The 15,273-nt window shown below is 39.8% G+C and overlaps 1 protein-coding gene and 1 pseudogene across 1 annotated transcript; one reads left to right on the top strand and one right to left on the bottom strand.

Moving 5' to 3' along the window:
• Positions 1-10,609: 10,609 nt before the first annotated feature.
• Positions 10,610-11,226, bottom strand: LOC127201854 (chromobox protein homolog 3-like; the record flags this gene model as incomplete). The annotated part of the gene is made up of 1 exon (XM_051160548.1): positions 10,610-11,226. A coding segment is annotated over exon 1 (525 nt), but the record flags the coding sequence as incomplete, so codon positions are not given.
• A 2,015-nt stretch (positions 11,227-13,241) lies between these two features.
• On the top strand, positions 13,242-13,811 carry LOC127201810 (glyceraldehyde-3-phosphate dehydrogenase-like; annotated as a pseudogene).
• The last annotated feature ends 1,462 nt before the right edge of the window (positions 13,812-15,273 follow it).

Genomic DNA, 15,273 nt, shown 5'->3' on the forward strand with positions numbered 1-15,273 from the left:
CTCGGTGTCCTTTCTTACAGAGCCAAGGCCCACTTGACAAGTGATGGTACCATTCTGAGTGGGCTAGGCTCCCCCATATCAATAAGTGACCAAGAAAATACTTCACACACATACCCACAGGCCAACCACATAAAGCAGTGCCTCAATGGAATTACCTCTTGCAACGTAAGTCTAGGCTTGTGTCAAGTTGACAAAAGCTACACCATCCCACATGTGCAATGTTTGCACCCAAACGCATCACCTTATGCTGTATCCTTTTCATTTCTTCTCCTTATGATCATATGTTAACACCACAATATAAAACATGGTCCAATGTTTAAAAATTCCATAGTCTTTAAAAAAATTCTTCAACACTTAAGATTTCAGGACCTCCTTAAATATGGAAAGTCTCCTAAGTAAGCTCCTATATAATCAGAAACAGGTCACATACTATCTTACTCCAAGGCAGAAGAAGCAAGGCACAGTTAGAGTCAAATCAGAGGAAATATCACACAGCAGTATAAATCAAATTCCATGAGCTCAATGTCCTGAATCTGCAACTTACAATCTTCTGGGCTTGGGTAAAATCCTGGAAATCACACTCAGGGTAGACTAACATGCTCACCCCTTCAAAGTCCTCAGCTTAGCCAAGATCAAAATGAAGACAGTTTGCAATCACAGAGCTCTGTAAGAGGCCAAGAAAGTCAACAAATTGCCTCTTTGAAAATGTATCTAGATTTGCAAAACTGAGAATTGCCCAGCCTACTTAATTTAGGTAGAAGCAAACTATGAGTTGTTCTTGCAGCATGTTTACTGTCTAAGTCTGTACTTATAGCAACCTTTAATCACAAATAATTTAAACTTAAATAAAGCTGAAATTACATTTTAATCTTTAGTTCATTATTTATGCTGTCCCCATTTTTGGTGTCGGGATGCACATACATTCAGCAGCTATTCTATAGACACTGCACAAATCCAAGGTAGAAAGGTTTATCCAGCACTTCTGACTCTATCGTCTTTGCTTCTGGAAATAGTTTGGTAAATGTTCACCCTTTGCTAAAGCCATAATTTCAGAAAAGCACTCTGACATTCAAGATCTCAAGGAACTAGGTAGAAGTGTATGGCTACAGTAACCTAACATTCTAACTTGAGGAGGGATGTGCTTTAGCATTAGTTGCAGGTTAAAATTCAAGGCCATCACAGCTATAAAAGGAAAGAGCAGCATGAGGAATTCACTTCTACACCCCTTGCCCCATACTCTATAGTTCAGGGCTCTATCATTGTTACATGTTTTTTGTTAAACTATTTATTATTATTATTATTAATTAATAATTTTATTATTTTTGAGATTACAATAGAATTATATCATATTACCTTCACCAATCCCTTCAAGGTATCTCTCTTTGTCTTGTTCAATTTAAGGACTCTTTAATTGTCATTACACACATATATAGTATAAACACGTGTACAATCTCTTCAGTTATATTTACTATATAATACTACAGAGAGTCTGGACCAGTTATTATAACTAAACTGTGAGAACTTACTTTTACTCTCCGTACTCAAATGTTTCTATAAAATTAGGAGCATTTTAGACCAGTCAATAAAAACAAAGAAGTGGGTTGGTTTGGGCTGTGGATGCAAAGATGAACTGGTGGGTGATGCTTCTCTTAACAAAATTACATCTTCAGATAGCCATTCTTCAGAATAAGGTCATTTTCACACATTCCAGGTGTATATGTCTAGACATCATTCAGAAGGCTTCAGCTGACTTCCATTTTTTAAGTTTTCTTAACATTAAGAAAAGTTTCCTGTTCCTCCTGAGAACAAGAAATTGCTTCCCAGCACCCACAATAAGTAGCTCATAGCTGATTTCGGTACCTGATACTCTCTATTATCCCCTTGGGGCACACACACGCACACATACACACGCACACACACACACACACACACACAGTGCATGCACGCAAGTGCACAAATAAAAATAAAATCTTTTTTCCTTTTTAAAGGAAAACTGAAATTGTCAGGTAAGGTTTTTTCAAATCAGGAGTACCAACAAGCCTATACTTATAACTTCCTCTAATTGACACATAGTAAAAAAAATTTGTTCTGCAAATGTGTGTATTCAAGGAGAAGAATAAAATGGGCCAAAATATTGTGCTGTTCTTGAGTAGAATTGTATCACAAATAGTTAACTAGAGTCAGAAAAAATGCAATTCCTATTCTTAAAAGAAATCGAAGATACCAAATGCTGTCCTCACCTTGAAGTATTTGGATTCAGGGCTATTATAATTTAAAATAGTATGAGGATGTCTTCATTCTTATTTTCATGCAGAAAAGACTGTCTAGTTGACAGATGCATGAGAACAAATTTGTACGGTATACATACTTAAAATTCAATAAATGTTCACTATCACACACATGTATTTACATTCTATAACAAAACACACAATGGTTCAGAAACAATCTGACAGGCAACATATATCAACATGATTGTTTAATTTGGTCAATGCAAACCCTAAAGTTAATTGGATACCATGTATTTGTACATTTGTTGGTTTCTTCTGCAACGGCCATAATATTATCTATATATAATATATTCTCTGTGTTGAATACACAATATACACAGTACTGTTCTCTCTCAGTACTCAATGTGTCATAAATATTAGAAAAAATTACAGCTAGAATTGATTTTGTGAAGCAGACTTCCTATACATCCAAGCAGCTTGAACAATACTGATGTGAGGACGTTCTGGAGTATTAACTGCCATAAATGCAAATATCAGGAATATATTTCACTCAGAATGATACCTCCGCAATGGGCTGTAGGGCACCAGAAACATTTGGCAGCTCCATGGGGCTGTGAACTTACCTCGGGAAACATCTAAAAATAGCCAGGAGGCATCAGAGAAACCCTTCCAACTCTCTCACTATCTCCCAGCAAGAAACACTATCTCCTCTGGCGATGAAGTATGCAACACACTCCGTTGCATCTTGCTATGCTCATTTCCATCCCAGTTCCAGATGAGTATACATTTTCTTACATATTCTTTCTTAATGCTTTACTCACATTTCATTGATGTTTTCATTGGGAATTATTTCCAGAGTACTCAAATCTCAATTAGACTTCAGTAGGTTTTGCTGTCTGTAAAAGACTTAAACAGCAAATTGTCTATGTTATTCCTTATATTATTAGATTTCTGTTTGTTTCATCCTTGTTCCTCAATGAGTGTCAACTCATCATTGCATGCAAACTATGCCTTATAGCCCTGTGGATATCTTAGTCAGCAATTCTTTGTCCTTTTTGAGGACTGGAGATATATATGAAATGAACAAAAAAAAAAAATTAGGGCTACATCAATGGACATGCCAATGTGGATGAGGAAAAGCCCAAGAGGTCTCAACCTTACACAAAGGGGTATAGGCTGAGGAACGCTGGAGACAGCCATGTAGTCTTCTCCAGTGAAGAGTACATCAATCATTTGTCCAGTGCCAAATAGTTATCGCTGAAAACATACATATAAGTAACATAGGGACTGAGCAGGTTATATTATATATAACCATATAACTTGAATATGAACATATTCTATTTACCTTATATTCATATATATGTACACAAGAAATATTAATGAAAGAAGAGGCTGTGACTTTGAAGGAAAGCATGAGATGTGTATGGAAGAGTTTTGAGGGAGAAAAAGAAAGGGAGAAATGTTATGTTAAAATATATAAAATAAGTGTTTAATATTTACAATAAAATACTTAAAATATGGAACAAATAACAATATAGGAGCAACACCAGGGGATTATCAAAGCTGTCTGAAGAACTTAGATTATGCCCACAGAGTGATTTATGTCCCATGATGCCTAAGTTTATTGCTCGCTGATCTCTGGCAATAATAAAGTTTCATTGGTAAAGACTGATCTTGTGTGTACAAACCCCTAAGATATCAGTCTACAGGCTCTACATAATTGAAAACAGTGGCATGTTTCCAAATCAGGGTTTAAAACAATTTTCTTCTCATCTTCAAGTACTTCTCATCAATCAAGCAAATGTCAAGAGCTGGTGGGAAGCTACATTAGGAAGTTCTCTTCCCTTAATGTACCACAGAATTCTGTGTTTGGCTCTTTGGAAAAAAAAAATCTGTCATTGATACATCAGGAAGCAATATTCTAATCAAGAGCAGGGGCATCTGTTTGGCACCTCTCACCTTCTTATACTTTGGAAGCCTTTGCCACTGACCGTTAGATTTTTTTTAGATGTTGCCTGTCTCAGGATCTATTTAAATGCAACTCTTCTGGACCCCATAATCACCAACTATATTTGTAAACCTTCATTTATATTCCTGTGTCTAAGCCAATGTCCCACTATTTATCTTCACTTCCATTTTAATTGTTATCAAATTAAGACTGCATGTTCACAGCCCAGCCATCTTGTATTTTTGTTATATTTCTTTATTTAAAGACTACTTCTGTTCCTGTTTTTCATTTCTTGGATTCAAAAGGAAATGATAGCCTTTTCTATTGACAATATTTCTCTCAGTTTCTCAGAAACAATATTGCATGAACTTATCCTTTCTGCAGGAATGGCCCTCTTTTCTTGCAAGGGTCTGATTTAACACCAACCTGGTCCAAAAGAGGACAGATGGTGAAAGGGATAGATAACAAAGGAAAAACAGAGGACAAGCATCACTAGAAAACCATAAGACTATTTTTATTCAAATGATTTCATTTTAGCATGCTCTTCATATTTGAGAATTCTTTTATCTCAAGTGCTAGAAGAAAGAATCCTAACAATCTGCTTTTTCCATCACTTCCCCAATGAGTACCTCAGATAATCTTCCAAGTACTATAGTTACCTGTGCACAATCATATGACCTTTTGCCCAAATATAGTATACTATAAAACTAGTAAATAGCCTTTGATGTTTAAATTAGGCAAATCTATATTATATAACAATATATTATTATGAAGGCGAATCATTAGGAAACTTTTTTAGTCAAAAGAAGAGGCATAACAAGCAATGGTGTGAATGCACAATTCATGAAAGTCAGGAAATTTTGCCAGTAAATATCAAGTAGTATGAGGGAAAAAATGTCAAGGAAATAACTGAACAAAAAATATAAGCCAGCATTGATTTTTGTCTGATTTAAATATTACATTGTTTAAGTTAGCATTGGGAAGCTCTGGGTCCATAGTATGGAAGCATGCTACTCTTGTGCCTGTTGCTGTTGCTGTTTCTCTGAAATATGTTTTCTGAAAAGCAGTGGGTGATGTGTCATTCAAGGATCTGTCAGAATACAAGCCATCCAGCAGCAATTCTGGAAAATCGTGCTAAGCCAGACACCTCAGTCGGAACTTGAATGGTGTGGCTCAGGAAGGCTCTTCTAAAGAAATCAAGAAATTTTAATCTTCTAGTCACAAGGGATTCCTTATCTCCCTCCAGTACCTAAACAGGTGATGCTCTGGGGAAAAGAGAGCTTAGTGCTTCCAGGACAAAGTATTTCATGCCCTTGATGCTGTCTATGAGCTACGGACCACAGCTAAGCTCACCAATGTGCAAGCCCTCAATGTTTCCAGAGAACAGTAACTGTTTATCCTCTCTCTCACATGATCTCAGCAGCATATTCTCAATAGAACCTTAAGTCCAGGGATCTCAGGAATTTTCTTTCTTTGGCACCTATGTCATGCGAGAGATCTTAGGAATGTTGAATAAACACCATAGTGCCTGTGTTTTCAATACATTTTTGATGCATGGCTTCCTGGAACTTACACCAATAAAGCACTGGTGCCCATGGCTGTAGGTTACTTACAACATTCCTATGCTGCTTACAACAGCAAACAGTAGCAACAACCTAGAAAGCCACCGAGAGCAGACCAGTTATGTAAACAATGATGAAATCACACAGGTAAGTTCTTATCTGGGATGCTCACCTCTCATCACTGCTGCATCAGAAACAAAGCCCTCAGCACATGAATAGGTGAAGTACATTTCAGCTCTAAACTACAGCTAATAGGAAGCAAGTACTTGTTTTATGTAGTGAGGGAATAGAAAAACCCAGTGCCATGCTCCAGCAATCTTCCCCAGCTGCAAAAACTAGAGTTCCCCCGAGAACAGAGCGGGCAGGTAAGCAAGTGGGCACTGGTTCCACCTCCAGTGGTGTAAGCCAGAAATGACCCTGACTAATTAAGCCCACTGAGTCTCAGGAGTTGATTCTTGCATAAAAGCTTCCCCTACCCTGGCTAATATAATGAGTTGCCTATAAAAGATTGATCTTTCTGCTTATCAAAGTAGGGAAATGCACACTACATATTCTTTCAAACTTATCATTTTTGGAAATGTTAATCTTTTGGTAGATATTTTAAGTAAAGAAATGAACAGATGAGGCAGGTTACACATATATACAGAGTTGAATTCCATTTACCTAAAATTATATGATTGTGCATGACATGCATGCTTGCAACGTAAGGAGAAAAGATAACTTTAAAAATAAGTGTTCGCTAGGATGCCAGCAATTGCTACCTATACCTGTGAGTTCAAATATTTGCTTTATTTTGCACATCTTCTGCATGTTGGTTAATTTTCATGGTGTGTAGGGGGGAGGGAGAGAGAAACATGTAAACATACATTAATTCTAATGACCGGAACATAGTGTTAGCTATCATTAATGTTAATTTATTGCCTATAAACAAAGGTGCCTTTGTTAGTGTTCTATTGCTGGGAAGAGACACCATGACCATAGCAAGTCTCTTAAAGGAATATGTTTAATTGGGGCAGGCTTACAGGATCACAGGTTTAGTCCATTATCGTCAAGGCAGGTAGCAACATGGCACACAGGCAGACGTGGTTCTGGAGGAGCCAAGAATTCTATATCTGGATTAGCAGGCAGTAAAACGAAAGTAAGACACTGGGCCTGCCTTGAGCATTTGCAATTTCAAAACCCACTCCACAGTGACATCCTTCCTCCAAGACTACAACAAGGACATATCTTTTAATAGTCTCTCTGTCTCTCTGTCTCTGTCTCTCTCTCTGTCTCTGTCTCTGTCTCTGTGTCTCTGTCTCTCTCTGTTTCTGTCTCTCTGTCTCTCTCTCTCTCTCTCTCTCTCTCTCTCTCTCTCTCTCTCTCTCTCTCTCTCTCTCTCTCTCTCTCTCTCTCTCTCTCTCTCTCTCTCTCTCTCTCTCTCTCTCTCTCTCTCTCTCTCTCAGCCTATAGGGGCCATTTTTATTCAAACCACTAAAAATGTATTATTTAAAACAGACTCCCAGAAATGTTTAAACAAATTCAAATATATGATATATTCACTAAGTTGTAAAGATACAGAGTTACGTGGCAAATGTGAGGAGATTCCTGGATTTATCTCTTAGCTGTGGCCTGGCCTGGTGAGTTTGCCTTCTGAAGATTCAGCTGTGGTTCAGATACTCTCCAGGTTTTTAATAAGTGGATTTGAGTTCATGTTTTCTTCCATTGAGAAGCAATTTGATTTCAAGCAAACAGCTAAATATGCTGAGCCCCACTTTTATTATTTGTAAAAATGAAGATCACACACACACACACACACACACACACACACACACACACACACACAGAGAGAGTCACTGAAGATACTGTATTACATCATTAAATAGAATAATATTTCTATATTATTTTTTTACTCTGGGGCCAGATTGTTGAATTTCAGCTCTGCCAGTGGCTAGCTGTATGACTCTGGGCAGGCCTCACCTTTATACCTCAACTTCATCACCTGAAAAAAATCATGCACCAAAAGTGATATCTCTTCAGCAGGCTTTCACAAAGCATGAAAAGCTAATGTTGCATTTTTTAAAGCAATTCTTAGCACAGTTAAGCATTCCCGAATAAATATAAGCAAATTCCATCTCAGCTGTGATTGGAAGAGTGGCTGGCATGCCATTAAGGTCCCTATAAATTCCCATTACTGCTCATAAATGCAGCCTGGTGCATGAGATGGACACTCCTGAAGGCGTATGCCTCCGTTAAGCAAAAAACGAAGTGCTAAAGAGGACATCTTTATTCATTGAGGATGTCATTTAGAAAGTAGATGTCTCCGATAAATCCTTCTTGTCTCTCCAATAACACACCGGATCCCATTACGAAGGACACTGGAGGTGAATAGATGTGTATTAGATCGGTCCCTCCTTAGCCATTCTTACAATCTCAGGCCATAATGTCACACTGGATGTGTGTAGATGTGAAAGGATGCTATCAGAAATGCCCAGAGTAATTGTTTAAATTGTGATCCATAGACCTCCTCCTTGTATCCCCCAGGGCTCCTTCAGGGAGTTCAGCAGCCTTGGCAAGATATAGGATGCCAAGCGGGAGAGCTAGGAGAACTTCATTTATGCTGCAGCACCTTCACACTTGGCTATCCCGCATAGCAACAGTCCCAGATATGGTGGGACGATACTGGATGACCTCAACAAATCCCCCAGTGTTATGCAGGCTTCATCGGGGCTGGCCACAGGAGTGCCTGAGTGAAGGATATCTGAGACCTAAGCAAAGCTGCATGGTGGCTGTGATGAAACAACATATAGACGGGGTGGGTAGAAAGCATCCTCTGCTGCAGATCAGAAGCCATGCAAGGAGCCATGGTTAGCTCCACACCTGTATCACATGCAGAGAGCAAGGGAAATGGTGGTGAGAGAGGACACTGCATGAATAACGGCAGGAGCAGGACCTGGTTGCTTTGGTTTGACAAATATATAAATATGATATTAGCTAAAACCAAGCCTTCCTATAACTCATGGAGGTGTCATTTTTATAAGACTCTTGGAGAAAATGGTTTCAGTGGTTCAAGAACAGGGTGGAGACACTGATGATAGATATCAGCAAGTCCCTGGGCGCACTACCCTATATGCACTCTAGGAATAGTTCAATGAAAAGACTTTTTTTTTTTTTTTTTTTTTTTTTTTTTTTTAAAGGAATATAAAACTATTTATTGACCACTGTTCACCATTATTTACAATAAAGTAAATATACAGTTGGATGACATTCTGATACTACAAAGTTACTTTTCTGGCTCACTGAACCAGAACCAAATACTGAAGAGATTGATCCTACCAGAAGGAATGAGTCAGGGTAAGGAAAAGGCATGCAGGGCATTAACTGATGTCAGCAAGGGCTGTTCACTTGCTTATGTCGGCAGGCCGTAATTGCCGACATCTCTAAGCACGATTCCATCTCCACAGCAAACAGATTCCACGAATCATAACCTTTTAGTACAGATGTCAACTTTCTACAGAGGAATTTTACATGCCCTGGCTGACCTAGAACTTGCTCGTAAACCAGTCTGGCCTCTCTAAACCAGAGATCCCTCTGCCTCCTGGGTGCTGGGATTAATAGCATGCGCCACCACACTTAAGTCTTGTCATTAAATCATACCACTACTTTGTCTAATTCCGTTTTTGAAGTGTATGTGTGTGTTGTGTGTGGGGGGGGGGGGGTTGGTGTGGGATAAAATTTGTAAATAATTCTATGTTTATGTGGTAATACACAAATTTTGGTTGTGGTTGCCTTTTTAAAACTATCAAATAAATTATAGAACCTGCTTAATGGAAAGATTATGGTTTCAGGAAAAACGTTCCAACGATGGAATCTCATCAACTTGTGTTTTCATCTTTAGTTATTTTGAATATTAAAAAAACAAGACAAAAACCAAAAACAGTTATGTGTTTTATGCACACACACGCATACAAACGAAAAACCCCCGAATGGTCCTTCTGTGTCCCAGTTAAAAATAAGTTCTGATTGAGTAATGACTGTAATTTCTCCCCAGCATTTAAGAGAAACTGTTTCTCAAGCTGCGGAGATACAACACGGTATCCAACACTCTACTGTTAAAGGAAGCAACTACAGAAAGCTCTTATCTGCTCAATGGAATCAGTGCCTTGTGATGCAAAACAAAACCCAAAAAATATCCCAACCACTGTCAATACTTTCAAAACCAGCATAGCAAACTCCTTTTTCATTAGAACGCTATGTTTTTCACACTAGTAATTCAAAACCCAAGATCCAGATTTTATATATATATAAATATATATAAAAATGCAAACGATTATTGTGCTTCATCTTCGGGACAAGAATGCCAAGTCACTCATTTAGAGTCCCAATAGGATGCCTTCCCCTCTGTCCCATGGGAGAACAGCAAAATAAAAGGATCCAGAGGGTCCTAGAAATCTACAAGTAGAACAATATGATAGGCAGATTTGGGCCCAGGGGTCCCGCTCAAACTAAGGCACCAGCCAAGGACAATACAGGAGGTAAACTTTAAACCCCTTCCCAGATCTAGCCAATGGTCAGAATATTCTCCACAGTTGAGTGGAGAGTGTGATACGACTTTCTCACATACTCTGGTGCCTCACATTTGACCATGTCCCCTGAGGGGGAGACCTGGTGGCACTCAGAGGAGGACAGCAAGTAGCCAAGAAGAGACTTGATACCCTATGAGAATATATAGGGGGACGTAATCCCCCTCAGGAACAGTCATAGGGAGGGGAATAATGGGAAAATGGGGGGGGAGGAATGGGAGGATACAAGGGATGGGATAAACATTGAGATGTAACAAGAATAAATTAATAAAAAATAAAAAAAAAAAAAAAAAAAAAAAAAAAAAAAGAATGCCAAGTCAGCCTCTCCTCATAGAAGGCGATGACAATCTGAGGACACTTCATATTCGCCTCCTTTGCCAGCACCAAGTCAGCCTCATCCGAGTCCTTCCATTTCATGAGAAACATTAATTCTCCACTGCTGTCTGTGGCACCAATTATTCGTTCAGGATCAAGACCTCTGGCAAAGCCCCTTGGTTTGTCGGCAGCGTCTCTTTTCTTCTTTGATTTGCTATCATCAGATTCACTGTCAGATAAAGATTTCCTTTTTGTACCATCTTTTTCTTTACCAGCTTTTTGAGAATTAAGAAATGCTTCAATTAATTCTGGACAATCTAAATTTTCTTCTGGTTCCCAAGTATTATCAGCATCGGTGAACCCCTTCCACTTGAGGAAGTACTCCACCTTCCCGTTCACTACACGCCGGTCCAGCACCTTCTCTACCACAAATTCTTCAGGCTCTGCCTCTTCAACTTTTTTACTCTTTCCATTCTGTTTCTTTCCCATTTTTTGCAATGTAGTTTTATTGGAGGCCATTTTTTTTTAAATCGAAGATTTGAAGAGTTCACCGTTCAGATGCTCGGGACCGCGGAGCCTGCAAACGTCTCCCGGCTGCGCGTTACAGCTCAGCCCGAAAAGACTTTCTTGCCAGGCATGGTGTCACATGCCTTTAATCCCAGTACTTGGGAGGCAGAGGTAGGTGGATTGCTGTGAGTTCAAAGACAGCCTGGTCTACAAAGAGACTTCCATGAAACAAAAACAAAAAAGTTAGAGAGAGAGAGAGAGAGAGAGAGAGAGAGAGGACTTTCCATACCTGGGGACCACACACACAGAGCTTTGCTAATGTCACTATGTTCTCAGACCTCTACACTGTGGAAGAGAGGGAAATCCTGACAAATGGGACTGTCGGAGTAGCTGCATCACAAAGGCATTGAGTATTGTACCACTGGGCTAGCTCTGAGGCCACTGAAGGGAAAAACCGTTTCCATCCTTCATCTCCTACGCACTAAACTTTTTTTGTACATCCTGTCTTTTCAAAATAATGAAACTACACCAGATCACAGCTTTAATATATATATATATAAAACAAACCTTGGAGTTTTACACTCTGATTATTTCCACCCCAGGGAGGAATTATCATGAAAGTGCTATGTGGAGTAGCAGAAATTGAGGCTCTGTAGGATTTAAAATATTCTAAGAAAAATAAAGAGCTGATGGCACAAGTCTAGAGATAGATAAGCTCTCATTAACACTTTTCTCTGAGAGTTCAGAAAGAAATGTGGAACAAAGTCACTGAAGCAAAGCCAAAAGCCACTCTCATTTTGATACAAGCAACTCCCGCTGCCTTTTTCTCTGTGCAATTTATCATGAAAGTGTGGCTTCTATTCCAGGGCAGAGGGGAAGCCGGAAGTCAATTCCATCCACTTTCTTTGATAAGAGTATCATGAGTGAATGTCAGAATTAAAACAAATCACATCCTCTACCAGGAAAATAATATTCCGCAGCATAAAGGGCATAAGGACCACTGCCATTCATGATCTAGAATTAATGAGAACTCCAGGCAGCTTGCAACGTGCTCATGTGAAGACTCAGTGGTGCACCAAGTACCTCTCTGCATGACAAAAGCAAGGTAGGAGTCTCATTTCTCTAACACGTGCGTACTAGAAGAGGTCACTTTTCTGATGACTTCCTCCTCTCATCAGCAAACTTTTCCCATTTGTGATCTTCCTCCAGGAGCAATCAATGCAGGGTAGAGGGCTAGAATTAGGATGCTAGGGACTGGAGAGATGGCTCAGCAGTTGAGAGTGCTTGCTACTCTTCCAGAAGATCAAGTTTTGCTTCCCAGCTCACAAATGGCAAATGGAGCTTACAATGGACTCTAATTTTCGCTTCAGAGAAGGTGATGCCCTCTTCTTGCCTCCCCATGTACCTGCATGTCTCACACACACATACACACACACGCACGCACACACATATGCACGCACGCATGCACACATACACACACAAATAAACAACGAAAAATTTAAATGAGCTAGATTATTTGGGGGTAATATGTCTAGGTAGGAACTTGTGTCATACATATTTCAAATTAAGTTTAAGAAGATTAAATAAAAACCAGGTCCCAGAGATAATACTTGTTGGTTATAGAAACAGAAAGACATACTATATATTTAATATGAATTTTATGCAAAAATTTGAATTTCCATGTACCACAAAACATTGCTTTTAAAGCTAATAGGCAAATATGTGAGGCAGAAAATATTTGCTATATTTACAATAAGCCAAAGTATGTGTTTATTATATGTAATTAGTTCTTAAAATTAATAAGAATATTATCATCTCTGTTGCAGAGATGGCTGCATCTTTTTGAGCAATGTCAGTCTCCTCCCTGAGATATTGTGGTGAAGGTTGGCGTGAACAGGTCATATCGGGTGCCTGGTTACCAAGGCTGCCTTCAACTCTGGAAAAGTGGATATTGTTGTCACCAGTGACCCGCTAACTGATCACTACTACATGCTCTACACGTTCCAGCATGACTTTTACAACACTGCAAGTTCCACAGCACAATTGAGGCTGAAAATGGAAAACTTGTCATCCATGGGAAAACCACTTGCATCTTCCAGGAGGAAAACCCCAACATCAAATGGGGCGATTTGTCAGCAATGCTTTCTACATCACCAAAGCCAAGGTCATCCATGACAACTTTGGCATTGTGGAAGGACCCATGGCCATAGGCCATGCCATCCCTGCCACCAAGAAGACTGTGGATGGTCCCTCTGCAAAGCTGTGGCATGGTGGCCATAGGAATACCCAGAACATTACCTGTGCTTCAACAGGTGCTGCCAAGGCTGTGGGCCTAGTCATTCCAAAAGTGAATAGGAAGTCAGCTCACTGGCATGGTCTTCTGAGTCCCTGCCCCCAGTGTGGTCATCATGGATCTGACATGCTACCATGGCAAAGCTACCAAGTATAATGGTACCAACAAGGTGATGAAGCAGGTATCATAAATCCACCAAAGAAGCTTATGGGCCACACCAAGGACCAGGTTGTCTAATGTGACTTTAATAGTGGCATCCACTCTTCCTTGTTTGTTGCTGGAGCAAGCATTGCTTTCAATGACAACTTTGTAAATCTCATTTCATCCTACTATAATGAATACAGCTGCAGGAACAGAGTGAAGGATTTTATGGCCTACATAGCCTTCAAGAAGTAAGAAGCCCTGGACTATTCTTCCCGCAGTAACACAAGAGGAAGAGGGAGGGCCTCACCTACGGATGAGTCTAGGTCCCAACTCAATCCCCAACAGTGAATATTCCCTTCACAGTTTCCATCCTAAACCCACAAAAGAAGAGAGGGGCTTAGGGAGCCCTGCTTTCTTGAATACTATAAATAATGTTCAGTGCACCCCACCCACCCACCCACCCCAAAAATATCCCAGTGAAAAAGCAGACCAAGGACATAAGTGTTCAACTCTAAAATGCAAATTTTCACTAAGTGGATAAACAAACTTTACTTTATAAAAACCTGAAATAATGATGGATAGTCTCACCAGATGACAAATTTGTTTTAAATGACAAGCTCTATACAGATGGCACTTTTAAAGAACTTGGGAATGCTAGGGATCATTTTCAAATAAATTGGACAACTTCTGGCTTAACAAAAGGCTAGTTATGTTGTTGCCAAACACAAGTTCTGCCAAGTTCATGGAAAGCTCAAAGCACAGACTTTGGACCCTCAACCAAACCATCCAGAAACCCCAACATAACCAGCATGTTACTGGTTAGTACTGACTTGTGTCCGTTTTTTAAAAAAATTAATTTATTCAGATTACATCTCAATTGTTATCCCATGCCTTGTATTCACCCGTTCCTCCCTCCGTTCCACTTTCACTCTATTCCCCTCCCCTGTGTGACCCAGGGGGACCCCCCCCAACACTATATGATCATAGGCTATTAAATCTCATCTTGGTAGCCTGTCTATCCTTTCTCTGAGTGCCACCAGGCCTCCCCACCAAGGGGAAGTGGTCAAATATGGGGCACCAGAGCTTGTGTCAGAGTCAGTTCCTGCTCTCCACTCAAGTGTGGAGAGTGTCCTGTCAATTGGCTAGATCTGAGCAGGGGTTCGCTGTTTCCTGCACGTATTGTCCATGGTTGATGCAATAGTTTGAGCAGAACCCCGGGCCCAGTTCCGCCTGTCCTGATGTTCTTCCTATAGGGTTTCTAGGACCCCCTGGATCCTTCTATTTCTCCATGCTCCCATACTTCTCTCATCTGACTGGAGTCCTTAACATAGCTTCTTCCTCAGTCCTTGTGCCATAGCTGAGAAAAGCTCTGACCTCACCTATGCCCTGTCCTCTGGGAGGTACACTCTGACTGCCATCTCATATATCTTCTTGGCACAAAATATGGGTCCACAAAAGTTGGTACACCAAGCCAGGAAGGCCTGGAGCAATGTATATTACAAATCTCTATATTCTGGGACTGTGAGATGTGATGTAATTTAAATGGCTGTGCAAACAAAACATGCTGTCTGAAAACACCCAAGGAAGCATTTCCTTGCTTTGGAAAAAAGTCCCAGAAATAATCTGGGTACTTTATAAATTATGAAAACCCAAATGATAAAATACTAAGTAAGCAAAATTAATATTTTAAGAAGTTTTAAATAATGTGTGAAAG

The sequence above is a fragment of the Acomys russatus genome, chromosome 17 (genome assembly GCF_903995435.1).
Source record: "Acomys russatus chromosome 17, mAcoRus1.1, whole genome shotgun sequence".
Classification (NCBI taxonomy): domain Eukaryota; kingdom Metazoa; phylum Chordata; class Mammalia; order Rodentia; family Muridae; genus Acomys; species Acomys russatus.